Source organism: Elephas maximus, chromosome 9 (assembly GCF_024166365.1).
Source record: "Elephas maximus indicus isolate mEleMax1 chromosome 9, mEleMax1 primary haplotype, whole genome shotgun sequence".
NCBI classification, from domain to species: Eukaryota; Metazoa; Chordata; class Mammalia; order Proboscidea; family Elephantidae; genus Elephas; species Elephas maximus.
In genome coordinates, this window is record NC_064827.1 from 71,804,534 (window position 1) to 71,818,313 (window position 13,780).

General features: G+C 52.8%; 1 protein-coding gene across 12 annotated transcripts in view; it reads left to right on the forward strand.

The window, feature by feature from the left end:
• Window positions 1-13,780, forward strand: part of DAB2IP (DAB2 interacting protein) — a 233,012-nt gene that overhangs the window by 128,226 nt on the left and 91,006 nt on the right. For 8 of the 12 annotated variants that reach the window (XR_007518794.1, XM_049897217.1, XM_049897215.1 and 5 more), the window contains one exon: window positions 1,864-2,009. The exons of 2 other annotated variants lie outside the window; for them this stretch is intronic. Coding sequence is in view for 6 of the 10 variants with exons in the window: in XM_049897217.1 (XP_049753174.1) it covers window positions 1,864-2,009 (146 nt within the window). In the remaining 4 variants the exon portion in view is untranslated. 2 more of the 12 variants (XM_049897230.1, XM_049897229.1) reach the window with 2 other exon arrangements.

A 13,780-nucleotide genomic window follows, 5' to 3' on the forward strand; every position in this document is an offset into this window, starting at 1 on the left:
GGGAGCAACATTTTTCTTTTTAACTCAGAAATAGGATAAAGCTGTCAAGATTTCTACATGATGAGCTACGTAAATTGTGAAACATGCTTCATGGTTCTTTGTACCACAACAGTGTAAAAATTGTGAAAGTTTCATCTGTGTAGAAAATAAAAACCAAGAAAAGTACAAACCCATTGAGGGAATGTGCTTGACAATGACACCTGTGAGAGAAGCCACCCAAGTTAACCAGGTACACACCTACCCCCATCCCTGGCAAGAGGCCCTGGGTGGGAGAGCCCAGAGCTTTCCCTGAGGTTCAGGTCTCTACCTAAAAGCGGTGTCTCCAGTAGAACCTACTGCTCCTGCTGGTCTCCCACCATTTGTGGTCTCTCTGTGCTAGGCACTGTCTTGTCTAAGGGCCACCCCTCTGGAGGAGGTCCCTTCTGCAGCCCCTAACAACTAAGAGATATTTGCTGGGCTGCAGCTGATTAGAGTACCTTGATGGGTGATACCGAGCAGCTGTGCCTTGGAGCATGTGCAGAATTTCGACAAGTACCCACAGGGAAAATAAGCTAATATCTCATTCTCCTGTTCTTGTCGTATCACCTGGAATTGAGGCTGAGGTGGGTGATTCCCCGGAACCCTTCTCGGACAACTCCTCCTCCCTCCCCTAGTTTTCCTCTCGCTCAAGCTGTCTGTAGGTTCCAAGCACCAGCACAGTCCAGGCTGTGGCCCCTTGAGCCCACCAAACTACCCCATCACCTGTAAAGGGAGCGTTGGCTCAATCTGCATGTGCTGAGTTCCTGTCTCCGCCATTAGGCCAGAAGCTCTTCCCAGGAAAGGGAGAGGATTAAGCTCTCTCCTCAGTCCAGTGCAGCCTGTTACGTGCATAGGTGGCCTGAATGGGGTGCCTCAGCTGAGGTTTGCCTGTGGCCTCCCATACCCCTCCAAGTAGCTGAGAGGGGCTGCCTTGGCCCTCCACCTGCTATGGGGCATGAATGGGGCCACGCAGTAGCTCCTCCAGAGAAGGCCTTGTCCTTGCTCAGACCTGGCTCCAAATCTTGAAGCATGCAGTGGGTATACTCAGCATACCCATCATACCCCTGGACCCCTTCCTGAGACAGGCGCTGGGGACGCTGTCCCCAAAGTGGTTGCCCCTGCTGGCGTACAGCGATTCTAGGCTTGCACTTGCTGAAGGGAAGGCGCCCAGGATGGGGTCCAGGTGGCCAAGGTACCAGCCAGGCGCTAGGCGGCTGGGCCCTCAGAGACCACGCGCCTCCTCTCGGAACCTTAATTTCCCTATCTGTACCACGCGGGCCAAGAGCACCCACCTCGCGGGTGGGGGAAGGCGCTTTGTCAATCGCGGACGGGTAGGGGGCGTGGACTCTTCTAGGTGGGTGGGGGGCGTGACCTCGTTCGGGGAAGACTAAGGGAGAGCCCACCCGGAGGTATGAAGGCAGCTGGCGGCCAAGGCCCCGGAGGGGGTCCCCGCCGAAGTCCCCGCCCCTCCCCGCCCCCTGGTACCTCGAGCCCCCCTCCCACCTCTATGCCCGGGGCGCTCGGGCGGCCTCGGCCGCCGTCGGTGCGGCTCGGCTCGATGTCGCCATGGCAACAGCGGCTTAAGGGGCGGGGGCGACGTGGCGGGCAGGGCCGGCCCGGCTGGCGGGCGGGCTGCGCCGGGTGGGCTGGGCCGCGCTGCGCGGGCCCGGCCGTCGGCGCTCGGTCGGCGGGCGGGCGGCGCGGGCCTCAAGCAGCTGGGGCCAAGCCCGAGCCCGCCCTCGGCCTCGCCGCCGCCCGAGCGAGGGCGCGGGTCCCGCGCGGGTCCCGGGCCCGCCGGCGCGCTAACCCCGCCTCCCCTTCCCCTTCTTGTCACCCCGCGCCCAGGGCTTCCTCAGCCGCCGCCTCAAGGGCTCCATCAAGCGCACCAAGAGCCAGCCCAAGCTGGACCGCAACCACAGCTTCCGCCACATCCTGCCGGGGTTCCGGAGCGCCACCGCTGCCGCCGCCGCCTCCGCCGCGGACAATGAGAGGTGAGCTCGCCGCCGCTGCCGCCGCCGCCTGGGCCGGCCTCCCCGCGTCGCCGCTCCGGGATGCGCCCCCGGAAGGCGCGGGGACAAAGCGAGAGCCCGGGCTGGGGCGCGTTCAAAGGGGGAAGGGACCCCACGCGGTCCTCCGGGAACTTGTGGAGCCACCTCGGACTGGGGGGCACGAAGGGAGAATCCTTCTCTTCCCCCCCAGGGTAAGGAGGGGGTGCCCGAGGCCCTGAACGAGGCCAGGCGGGAAGTGCCCTCGCCGAGAAGTCCTGCCTTGCCTTGCTGAGGTGGGCATTGTTTCCTGGGCCGTGCAGTGCCCGGAGCAGGGGACAGAAGTGTCTCCCCCACCCCCAGGACCCATCCCCCTGCCTTCAGGAACCCCTGGGCATCTGATACAGAAGGCATTTTCGGCTGGGTTTCGCTGAGATCGGGCAGCGCCGATGGTGAGGAAAAGGGTGAACATCTGGAGGGGAGGAGCAGGAGGCTGGGCTGCTTAGGGGGCACATCTGCTCTAAGTAGGGCGCATGGTTTGCTGGGGGCTGGGGTGAGCAGAGCGGGCAGTGTCCAAGCCCTGAGCTCCGGGCATTGCCTGAGGCAGGGAAATAAGGACCTCCCCTTCAACAGCCTAGACAGCTGCTTCCTCTCCTCTCTGCTCCTCTCCCAGGGGTGTCTCCTGCCCCATTTCCTTTTGGGCAAGCTGGGAGCAGGTGTGGAAATTCCAGGGGGAGGTGACTTGTGGGGCGGGAGAGGAGATGGTTCAGCCTGCTGGGAATCACCGCACTAGCAGCTGAGCAAGCTTGAGTGAGCAAGGGCAAACCATCCTGTCTTCACGGGAGCACTGAGCGGACACAGGGCGGACACAGCCTCTCGGGGCTCAGTTCCTCCTCCTTGAGCTCTGCCAGCCCCAGGCATCTTTCCACTTGGGCACAGGCACAGTGGTGGATTCCAATGCCAGCTAGAATGTGTCCCTGCCCAGCTGGTGGAGGTGAAAGAATGGGCAGGGACCAAGGAGCCTTTTCAGCATTCGGCCCCGACATCTCAGGCCCTTGGCATCTGCCTTCATAGGGCTGTGCCTGTACGTACAATTGGTGAGTGGGCACTCCCGGTAGGGGAGGCACAGATAGAATGAAAATGTCTCTTCTTTTCCCCCTTGGTTCCAGCAGGAAGAGAAATTCAAGTTATAGTCCAACTCTTGCTCGAGGTTGACTGTTAACTGACCCTAGTATCTTCCCAGAAAGTACCTTCTCCCAACCCTCAAGTAGAATTGCTAGACCTTTCATTTCCACCAGCCCAGAGCTGCTTTCTCCAGTGCATCCCCACCGCTGCCTGCAGCTGGCTTCCTGCTCCAGCTGCCAAGCCCAGCCCCAGGCAGGACCCCCAGCCTTTCTCAGATGACCATGGTGCCCCAGGGGACCAGGCGTGCCCTGGCAGGAAGATACAGCCAGGCCAGAGCTCAGCGCTGGGTGCAGCCACTGCGTCTTTGAAAATCTCACTTCCCATCTTTGTTATTGTCTGGGCGGCAGGCCACCCCGATCTGCTGCCTTCCTCCCTCCACCGGGCCCCCACCTCTGGCTTTTGTCCCCCAGGAACATGCCCTTCTCTGCGCTTTCCTTGGCGGGTGTCAGGACCCTCTGCACCCGCATGCGGGGGCTTGTGTACGTACCCCGTTTTGTCTGCATGTGGTGGTTGTCCGGGGAGCAGGAGAGAGAGCAGGCGGTCCAGCGGCGTGTCTGCCCTCCCCGGAGCAGGTGGGGAGCAGGCGGCGGCGGGCTTGTCATGTTTACCTCCCTCCAGCGGGAAGCCTGACTCAGAAGCCGGCAGGCAAGCATGCGACTGGCAGCCCTGGCCAGAGGTTGGGGCAAGGCCGAGATGACCTCGTTCAGGTCCCACCCAGCTTGGCCTCAGGTCAGCCTTGCCATGCTTAAGGGGTTCCGAGCTGGGGGTTGGGAGTGAAACTACAAACCCGTTTCTGGAAGTGGTGGTAAATGGTAGCGGTTGGAGCAGAATGTCACTGGCAGTGGTGTGGAATTATCTTATTAATTTTCTGTAAACAAAATCTGGCTTGGTGGCTTCTCTGGCACAGGAAGAGAGCCCAGATTTCCCATGGACAAACAGACGGGGTTTGAAATCCTTGTACCTAGCCTGGGAGCTGAAATAGGCTTTGCTAGGACTAGGATCCCCTGATTTTCTCCTTTGCTTTGAAATAGATTCGTGGCAGCTGCTGGGATGGGTGGGCTGATGTTTCTCTGGGGCAGTCCCTGGATTCCTCCTGTTTAGAGTTCTGTGAGTGAAACCAACTGTGGTGGAATCCCCTGCCCCCAAGCTCAGGGTAAAACCTGGGTGATTTGAGAGGCACCTCCCCCTACTCCGAGGAGGTACACTGTGCTTTAGGAGGCTGAGGGGACTGGACGGGCCGCCTTTGGCTTAGCAGTGAGGAGGGGGTTAAATCATGGCTCCATGGGACCCTCACTGTGGCTGTGGCTCTGACTGGTGAGGGTAAGTGCATAGAAACCAGCTCAGTGTGTGGATGGGGACAGGGATGGGAATGGGGGTCTTTAAGGAAGGGGGTGGGAGCTTCTAAGGTGGCCAGTAGGAGCCCTAGTCCCCACAGCCTCCCCATATAGGTAAACAGCACAGGGCGCTGTGGGGCAGGCACGTGGGTTTCGGCTTTGGATGAATTTGACTGCTTTATGGCTGCTGAAGAGGCTTTGTTGCATGCTGTCTGCGTGCTTCGAAAACCGCTGTGTTGGGAGGTTATTTTTTTTTGCTGGAATTCTCTCATCTGGAGGTTGGAACCCTATTGGCTCTGTGCTGGGATCTTTCAGTTCCCTGGGAAAGGAGTCTCTGCCTGAGGTGTGGGGACGCTGCAGCTGGCTGGTTGGGGGAGAAGGCTGATGTGAAGCCGGGGCCAGGCCAGCCAGGGCTTGGTGGGCATGACTGGCTCTGGGAGCCAGAGAGTTACAGACAGGTTTGAGCTTTTGTATTCACTCCCCTGAAAACAGAGATTCCCAAGGCTGAGGGGGAGGTTCCAGCCGGTCTCCACAATACCTGGCTTCCTCAGACATTTGTTTCTTCTTTGGAGTCTTTGGAAATGAAACACCAAGGACAGGTAATGATTTCTCATGGATGACAGACAGGAATGCTGCCTGGAGTGCTGTCCAGGTGAAAGGTGTGCTGGCAAAAGCAGTTTTGTTTTGCAGGCTGGAAATGTTGCCGCTTCATCTACAAGGCTGTTTTAATGTTGGTAAAAGCAATACAGGATGTGGTGGTTCTTCCTTCCCAGAAGATAATTTCCAAGTTATTTATTTATTAATGTTCCTGAGTAGCTAGGAGGGTCAGCTGGCAATATTATGCTTCTGTCATCCCTCTTCTCTCCTGATAATTGTTTCTGGGTGGCTCTGGCCCTCACGTGTGCTGAGAGTATGCCCCTTCTGGCTGTCTCCCCCACCTCTGCAGTTATCCTAAAGTGGCGGTACCCCTTTCCCATTATTCTCATTCACCCTGGGGCAGAGCTTAGCTTATAAACAGGGCAACTCAGGTGCAGGTATGCAAGGGTGATTATGTGTGGAATTAGATTGATTATCCCTTCTAGGGAATTTGTGCCTTGCCTGGAATTCCCACACCTGAAAGTTACTAGTGGTGGGATTCTAAGCATTGTAGGACTATGGAGGAAGATATTTGGAAGTTGGTTCCTTTTAGGAACCCTCAACTGGCCCTGAGACAGGACGCAGTTCTATCCCTCGGGTGAGGCAGTACCTGGAGGGACAGGAAAAAGCTTGATGCGAAGCTGCAGGGATGGGAAGGTGGGATCTGCTTTCCTACCGTGGTTCTTCTTAGTAGATGCAGGAGGAGCTGGGTGCCCATGTCTGGCTTTTCTTGCCATCTCTCACTCCCCATCATAGTTCTTCTCTACCTTGCCATGGGGCTGGTCTGTTGAGCGTGGTGACCTGGAGGTGTTTGTGCAGTTTAGACAGTCTCTGGGAGTGGTGTTAGGCCTGTGATCTTTGAATTTGGAGCCAGTCATTCCTGGGCAAGTCATTTAACCTTTCCGAGCCTCAGTATGCACATCTGCAAAATGGGCATGATTATAATAATGTTGTTGGAAACATTAATACACTCAACTTGTATTTAATAGAAAGAGTCTTATTCATTGCTGCATCTTTAGCAACTAACATAGGGTCTTGCACATTTCTCAAATGTTTCTTAAGTTTTATTAAATAATAACGTGTGACAGGGCTAGACTAGCATATTGTAGGTGTCCAGTAAGTGGTAGTTAGTATTGGCAGTGATAAGTCACTTCATCTTGTTAAGCCTCAGTTTTCTTGTCTACAATATGGGAATAATAACAAGCAATCATGTGATGTTTTGAGATGCAAGAGATAGTAGATGTTGCTGTGATTCTTAAAGGTGAATAGAGTTGTAAAGAGGGTCTAATTGAGTATAAGAAATAGCCAGCCAAAGTAATCTTTGTTCCTGTCTGCACCTGGGAAGGCAGATACCTCCAATATGTGTTTTAAAAATCTAAAAGTTCATTGTTCCATCTTGTGTTTGGATCATAATTTTTTTTAATCGTTTAGGTTATTTCTAGTTTTTCTCTACTAAAAATGATGCTTGGATTTAAGTCTTTGAATAGTCATCTTCGCCTACATCTTTGATTGTTTCCATAGGATAAAGTCTTAGAAATGGAATTACTAGATCAAAGAATACGAACAGTTTGAGGTTTTTTGATAAGGATCTCCGCCATTAGGTACCTGTATTTAACGATGCATGGGAAACCCTGGTGGCGTAGTGGTTAAGTGCTATGGCTGCTAACCAAGAGGTTGGCAGTTCAAATCCGCCAGGTGCTTCTTGGAAACTCTATGGGGCAGTTCTACTCTGTCCTGTAGGGTTGCTATGAGTCGGAATCGACTCGACGGCAGTGGGTTTGGGTTTTTTTTTTTTTTTTAAATGATGCACGTGGAGCCCTGGTGGTGAAGTGGTTAAGACCTCAGGTTGCTAACCAAAAGGTTTACACTTCAAATCCACCAGCAACCCCTTGGAATCCCTATAGGGCAGTTTTACTCTGTCCCATAGGGTCGCTATGAGTTGGGGTCAACTTAACAGCGCACTACAACAACAACAACAATGATGCACGAGCGTGCTTACCTGTTTCTTCATACCATTAAAAACATTGGGTATTACCACTTAAAACCAATCTTTGTTACTTGGACAGGCAGGAAAATGGCATTTCTTTGTTAGTTAGTGATTGAACATTGTTTTCATGAGTTTAATGGCTAGTGGTGTTTCTTTTTCTGTGACTTGTCTTTTCCTGCCCTTTGCTTGCTGAACATTCTGAGAAGCCGCTTATAGGATTCTTAGTTGCCCTGTTTGGTCTTCCTCAGCTCTAAGAGGCTCCATGTAGGTGGATTTTTGTTAAATGGGCCTCTGCCTTACAAGAGGTTTGGCAGGGAATTTATTAATTATCTGTAAGGAAGATATACCCAGCCCTCCCTCTTCCCTCCCCTCCTCTTACCATATGGGAATTAGATTTGAGTCTTAATCGGATAATTATCATAAGGAGGCATTTCATTACATAGCACTTTGAGAGGTCTTCTACCCTACAGGGCAGGTAGGCAGTGAAGACGGACTATTAGATATAGGGCAAGTGAGGCTGAGGTGGGGCCAGCACAAAAGCCAGGCAACCCAGGAGCCCAGAAATTCTCAGGTCTCAGCCATCCTCCAGTATTGTACTTGGAGGCCCACAGCACCTCTGGGGGCAGGGCTAACCAGAGCCAGGAACGTGAGCATATGATGCTGAGCCTCACTTCTAGAGAGGGAGGGGAAAGCCACAGAATGTGACCTGAACGTATAGAAGAACCAATTTATTTTTTGCTTTCTCATTTTTATCACCCTCCTTTTAGATCTGCAGCTCCCTTGTGTACCTTCCAGAGATCCGAGCTGGGCAATATTTTTAGGAACAGTAGAAATTAGCTAGTGGACGCCTTCCCACTTGCCCACAGTTGATCATCCAGGGGAGTGGGGCCAGCAGCTAGATCAGCCCTAGGCTGGGGTTTCAAAGGCTGGAGAAGCCTTTCTTTGTGGGAGATCTGTAGTCGTGTATGTCTGTGTGTACATGTCTTTGTATGTCTTGCAAGTACACACCTGTCTTCATGGAGATCAGTGTATGGTGTACGTAAGTGTCCTTGTATATGTGTGTGGATTTTTTAATGAGCTAATACACATAAAGCATTTGGTTCAATGACTGGCACTTAGTTTGGACCTTTTGAAATTGCCGTTCTTGTAGGTTCAAAAACTGTCAGATAGCTGCAGTTGCATATGGTTCAGTCTAATAAGTGCTCAGTGTTTGCTATCATTGCTATTATTGTGTCTGTTTTCTTCTTGTGTGTGTGTCCGCCAATTTATGTGTGTGTTTATGTGTACTCTTGTGGCTCTGTATAGCGTGTTCTGTGTTTGAATACGCATGTATGCATACGTTTGTGCATGTGTAGGTTCTGCCTTGGGTTGTGGGCACTGAGCTGGCCAGTTCTGTGAGCACCTTATTGAGGAGAACTTGCCCCAGGGCTCAGCATATACCTGGGCCAGGAGATGCCAGGCAGGACCCAGGCCCAGGGTGCCAGGCCTGAGGGGCACAGTGGGACCTTTCACACCCTCCCCAAGTAGTCCTGCCTATTTCCAGGGTTGAGGATATGCAAATAGACTCTTTAATGGAATTCCTTTGCAAAGTATTACTTGAACCAGAAAGTTAATTACCAGGCTCTAATTAATGGCTATTTCAGAAGGCCACAGGAAAGAGCTGGAGATCCTAGGAAGACTGAAAAGGCAAAAAGAAAAACCATCCAGCTCCCCCTACTGGCCTGGTGACTTCTTTTCAGGGTAGCAGGGCTCACTTCTACTCTGCTCTGAGCTGCTGGCCCCACTCCCCTGGATGATCAACTGTGGGCAAGTGGGAAGGCGTCCTGCATGAAGAGCCTGTGGTGGTTCTCATCTTCTGGCCATCTGTCCATCCATCCATCTGTGAGGAGTGGCCTGGGCATTCTGCCCTGAAATTAACCCTTTCCCCACCTTCCAGGAGCTTGGGGGCTGGCTGCTGCCTGCAGGGGGCCCCCCAGAGCCTGAGGCAGCCTCCCACAGGACCCTCTCTCTACCTCATCTCCGTGCTCCCCCTCAGTGCTAGGTGCAGAGTCACGTGTGGCCCATGCCTTGCACAGCTCTTTTTTCCCCTCAGGGGAAAGGCAGTGAAGTGGAAAGCAGTGAGCACCAAGCTTTCCTGGGCTCTTGGTCAGGCCCTGCCATTTATTCCTCTGCGCCTCCTTTTCCCCATCCGTTAAGAGTGAGTGATCATGCTTACCCACCTACCTCAGAGGACAGGCTGTAAAACTCAGAGGAGGTTATTGTGGGGGAAATGACAAAGAAGTTCCCCTCCCAGTTGGCGCATGCCAGGAAGGTGGCTTGTATTACCATGACTTCCAGAGACAGAGGCAGCCTTTGTCCTCAGTGGGCATGTGTGGATGTGAACATGTGGGCGCCCAGCATGCGTACACATACCTGGGAGTGCACGGCCTTGGCTGCCCACCCTTGTGTACACATGCCACACCATGCCATACAGACATGTACATGTATAAACCTTCCTTGGTATTTAGAGTCAAGTCCTCAAGGAAGCCACCAGTAGAGCACCAGACATCCCCTCTGTGCCAGGCAGAAGTGGGAGGAGGAACAAGGGGAGGGAGACAGGATCCCTGTTTGTAAGGGTCCCTGGCAGCCTGCCTAGGAATACCCTGGGCGTTGTGAGGAGGGGTAAGAAGTGACCCAAGGCTGGAAGTCAAGGCTGATTCTAGGGGCATGCCAAGAATAGGGCCTCCTCCCTGCCCCCACTATGCCCTCTCAGGAGGCCTGCGTGTTCCTGACTCCTGGGGTTGTCGTTCTTGGACCTCAGATGGTGACAGTGCTTTGGTGGTGGGCTGGCCAGAGGCGCTACCAAGCATGAAGAGCTTTTGGTGCCCTGCAGAGGAGGAGCTCAGTGTTGCAGAGTGAATAACTGAATGTGCTGAGGTGTTCTAAGAGGGTCAGGGCGGAGGGCAGCATTAAGGCCCTCCTCCCCAGGGATGCCCCCAAAGGCAGCCTGAGCAGGCTTTGCTGCCTCTCTCTCCCAACACCCCTTCATAACGACTGCTCCCCGGGCTACAGCGGAGAATGTGCAGGCCTGGGAGTTACAGGAGCTTGACTCCTGGGCCTGGCTCTACAGCTGTGATTACCTCGGTGGAGCCACTGAAGCTTTCTGAGTCTCAGTTTTCCCATCTCTCAAGTGGGGCTAGCGATTCAGGAATTGGTCTGGGTGGGTTGCATTTCCCTGCATCAGATGGTCAGCACTGTGAGTTACTCCTTGGCACAAGGATCAGCCCCCTCCCCATCTCCGTTTTCCAGTGGGTGGCCCTAGGGGGAAGCTGAGGGACTCTCCTCCAGTCCCTGTCTCCAGTGGCTCTGGACACCCCTCAGCTAGCCTGGGGATCATCACCTCCTGCCTGTTACCCTGACCTTTCTCCCACAGGCAGGCCCTCGTTTGCAGGCTTGGCCTGATTGAAAGAGCACATTGGGCAGAGATACAGATGCCACCCGGGTAGCGCCGGCTCTAATTTGATGCAATGTTGTCATGGGTAGTTTTCATTCCGAGGGTAGTGAATTAGTTAGTGTAGCTTCTCCCTATGCCCACTGACTAAGGGGAAGTTAATTTCATGCTCTGTCTTTTTGACATTCGTAATCAAAGCGTTGTACGTGTTGCAGCTGCAGTTTGTTAGCACATGAAGGATGTGTGAGCCTCAGAACAATTACTGTTTCCAGCTGGGGAGGAGATTAATAGATTGTTCACAGCCCCACCCACCCTAGTCCTCCTTCCCCTTTCTTCTTTCCCTCTTTCCAACTTCTCCGGATTCCTTAGGAAACTCAGTCCCAGAATTGTCTATGACTGGAACCCCTCACTGTCTTAGCTCAGGGGCTGGCCCGTGAAGGGACTGACCTGCCTGCCTCCTGGGACGACCTGTACGAAGAAGAGGAATCACCTGAGGCACCTGCTAAAATGCATATTCTTTGGGTCCACCTCAGACCTTCCAAATTAGACTCTCCAAAGCTTGAGAACCACTTTATTCCTGCTTTGTTTCTTTTGCAGAGGGGCAGAAATTGTGCCCCAGTGTGTGCCAGAGACTTTGCTAGGCACTCTTTAGGCTGCTGTTGATTCTTCATAGCAAGAAGATTGTTTCCCATTTCACAGATACAGAAAATGAGATCCCAAGAGGGGAAGGAAAGTGACTGGTCCAAAGTCACACTGGGGGAGACCCCAGGCCCTGGGTAATCTTCTGTTCTCTGGTTGATGCCTAGAATCCCACCGTTACCATATGGTGCCTTTTCTATTTAAGGCTGTGATGCCTTTTGAAATATAATCCTGCCTGGAGCCCTGTGCTTGCACAGGAGGGCTCCCCACTGTAAAAACCTCTTTACATTGGTGGCCCAGGTCTCCTGAGGGTACTTGGAGCAGTCGGGACATTTACAGCTATGATCTGCATCTTACAGACTAGGTTTGTGAGGGTCAGAGAGGTCCACATAGCAGTTGAGAGGCAGAGCTGGGGCTGGAAATTGTCTAAGTCCAGGTCTTATGCTTGATCTGGACCCAAGGCCCACTCCTCTTGCTGACTCCCTATCAAGCCAATCCAAACCAAATCCGTTGCTGTCGAGCCAATTCTGACTCACAGCAATGCTGTAGGAGAATTGAACTGCCCTATAGGGTTTCCAAGGAGCAGCTGGTGGATTCAAACTGCCGACCTTTTGGTTAGCAGCTGAGCTCTTAACTGCTGTGCTTCCAGAGTTCCAGCTCCCTATTATAGGCAGGGAGATGAGCTGTAGTCACTTACCCAGGATCAAGGCAGTGGCACTAACGTGGTTCAAACCCAGGTCCACCGGAATCAAAACCCACAGCACTTGACTAGTCAAAGTTTCAAGGCTGGACAGGGTGCCCTTGGTCTGCACGTGGGAGTAGAGGTCTTTTAGCACAGCCTAGAGGGTCCTGGCCCAGGGTTAGAGTGACTGTTTATCCAGAGCCCACCAGGAAAGGCCAGGCCAGGGCCAGGCTGCACTTCCAACTGAGGTGGCCAGAGGCCTTTTTAAGAGTTGTGGAGAGGGGCCTGTGAGGAATGAGAATTTGAACCTACGACTGCCTCACTCCAAAGCCCCCATCCCACGTACTGCCAGTTGCTGGGGGAAATTAATAGCAGGTGTACCTGAGTCTGTCACCCAGAGCTGGTCCAAGGCCCAGCTCTATCAGCTGCTTCTCTGTGGCCCTCAGTTTCTCCATCTCAATAAAACAAACAGACAAAAAGAATAATGCCCCAGGGCCCTGGTTTCTAGGAAAGAGTCTAGCAGAGGGTGATGTGCCAACTCTGCTGGGCTTTGGTTCACTGCATTCAGTCATGAAGCCCCTGGAGCTGCACGGTGCTGTGCCAGCACCACCCTGCACTGCCTTTGAGAGGCTACTCATGATGGCGCAGCTTCGTGCCTGGCACTTTTTCTCATTTAATCTTTACAACAGCATTATGAAGGACAGGTGCTATTACTGTTCCCATTTTATAGAAAAGAAAATTGAGGCTCAGAGAGACCGACCAACTTGTCCAAGTCTTATAGCTAGTAAGCGGCAGAGCTGGGATTGAAACCTAGGTGATCTGGGTTTATTATATAAAGCCCCTGCTATCAACAGTTCTTCTACGCGGTCTCTGTTCATATGCTCTGTTTTACATACATGTTCTGTCAATAATAACATCAATAATACCTACCCTTAGGAGCCATCTGCTGTGTGCCAGACTTTGTGCATTATGTATACATCTCTTATCCTCTTGACTACCCTGAAAAACAGGGGTTTACCCTTCCTTTTCATTTTACAAGTGAGGAAACCAGGACTTAGAGAGGCAAAGTCACTTAACCGCGCTTACACGCAGGATGGATTTAGAATTTAAGTCTCTTTGGATCCAAAGCCAGTGCTCTCTCTGCTGTAATAGTGAACATTTAGTGAACACATCCTATGGGCCAGACCCTGTTCTAAGCACTTCCCTTGAGATAAACTCATTTTTCCCTCACAACAACCACATGTGGGTTGTTATCTGTTATTCTTCCTGGTTTACAAATGAGGAAACTTGAGTCGCTAGGACTTGACCCTAAGTAATTTGGCTCTCAAGTCTGTGCTCTTAACCATTGGCCAGTACTGCCGTTCTCCCTGTTTTATAGATGAGAAAATTGAGGCTCTGAAAAGCAGTCACTTGCCCTGAGTCTGACAGCAAGTGAGTGGCAGATGGGATTTGCACCCAGGTCTTCCCAGAGTCTTTTCGGAGAACACGGCCCACGAGAGAACATGGCAGCAGCCAATGGGAGTTGGGTGAGCGAGGTACATTTGCTGTCCTGAGGCCAGTGGCGGCTCTGCAGGAGGTTATTGTGGGTGCTGAAGTCCTAAGGCAGTGAGTATCACAGCAGAGGGAGGCCTCCTCCTGACCTCAGTGGATGGAGTGCCTAGGATGTGAGGATAGGGCCAGCTGAGTGACTGACCTTCCCCCCTTCCACCATTGTTTGCAGTTTATCAGTTATTATCAAATGTCTTTCTTGGTGGTCACCCCAGGGCTCTTTTCCTCTTGGCAGAGCTGATGAGCCCTGGCTGCATTTAGATCTATTGATTTATGGTGCTGGGTGAGGTGGGTTAGGTGGAAGAGGTCATTGGTAAGCTAATTGGCCCTCCACAC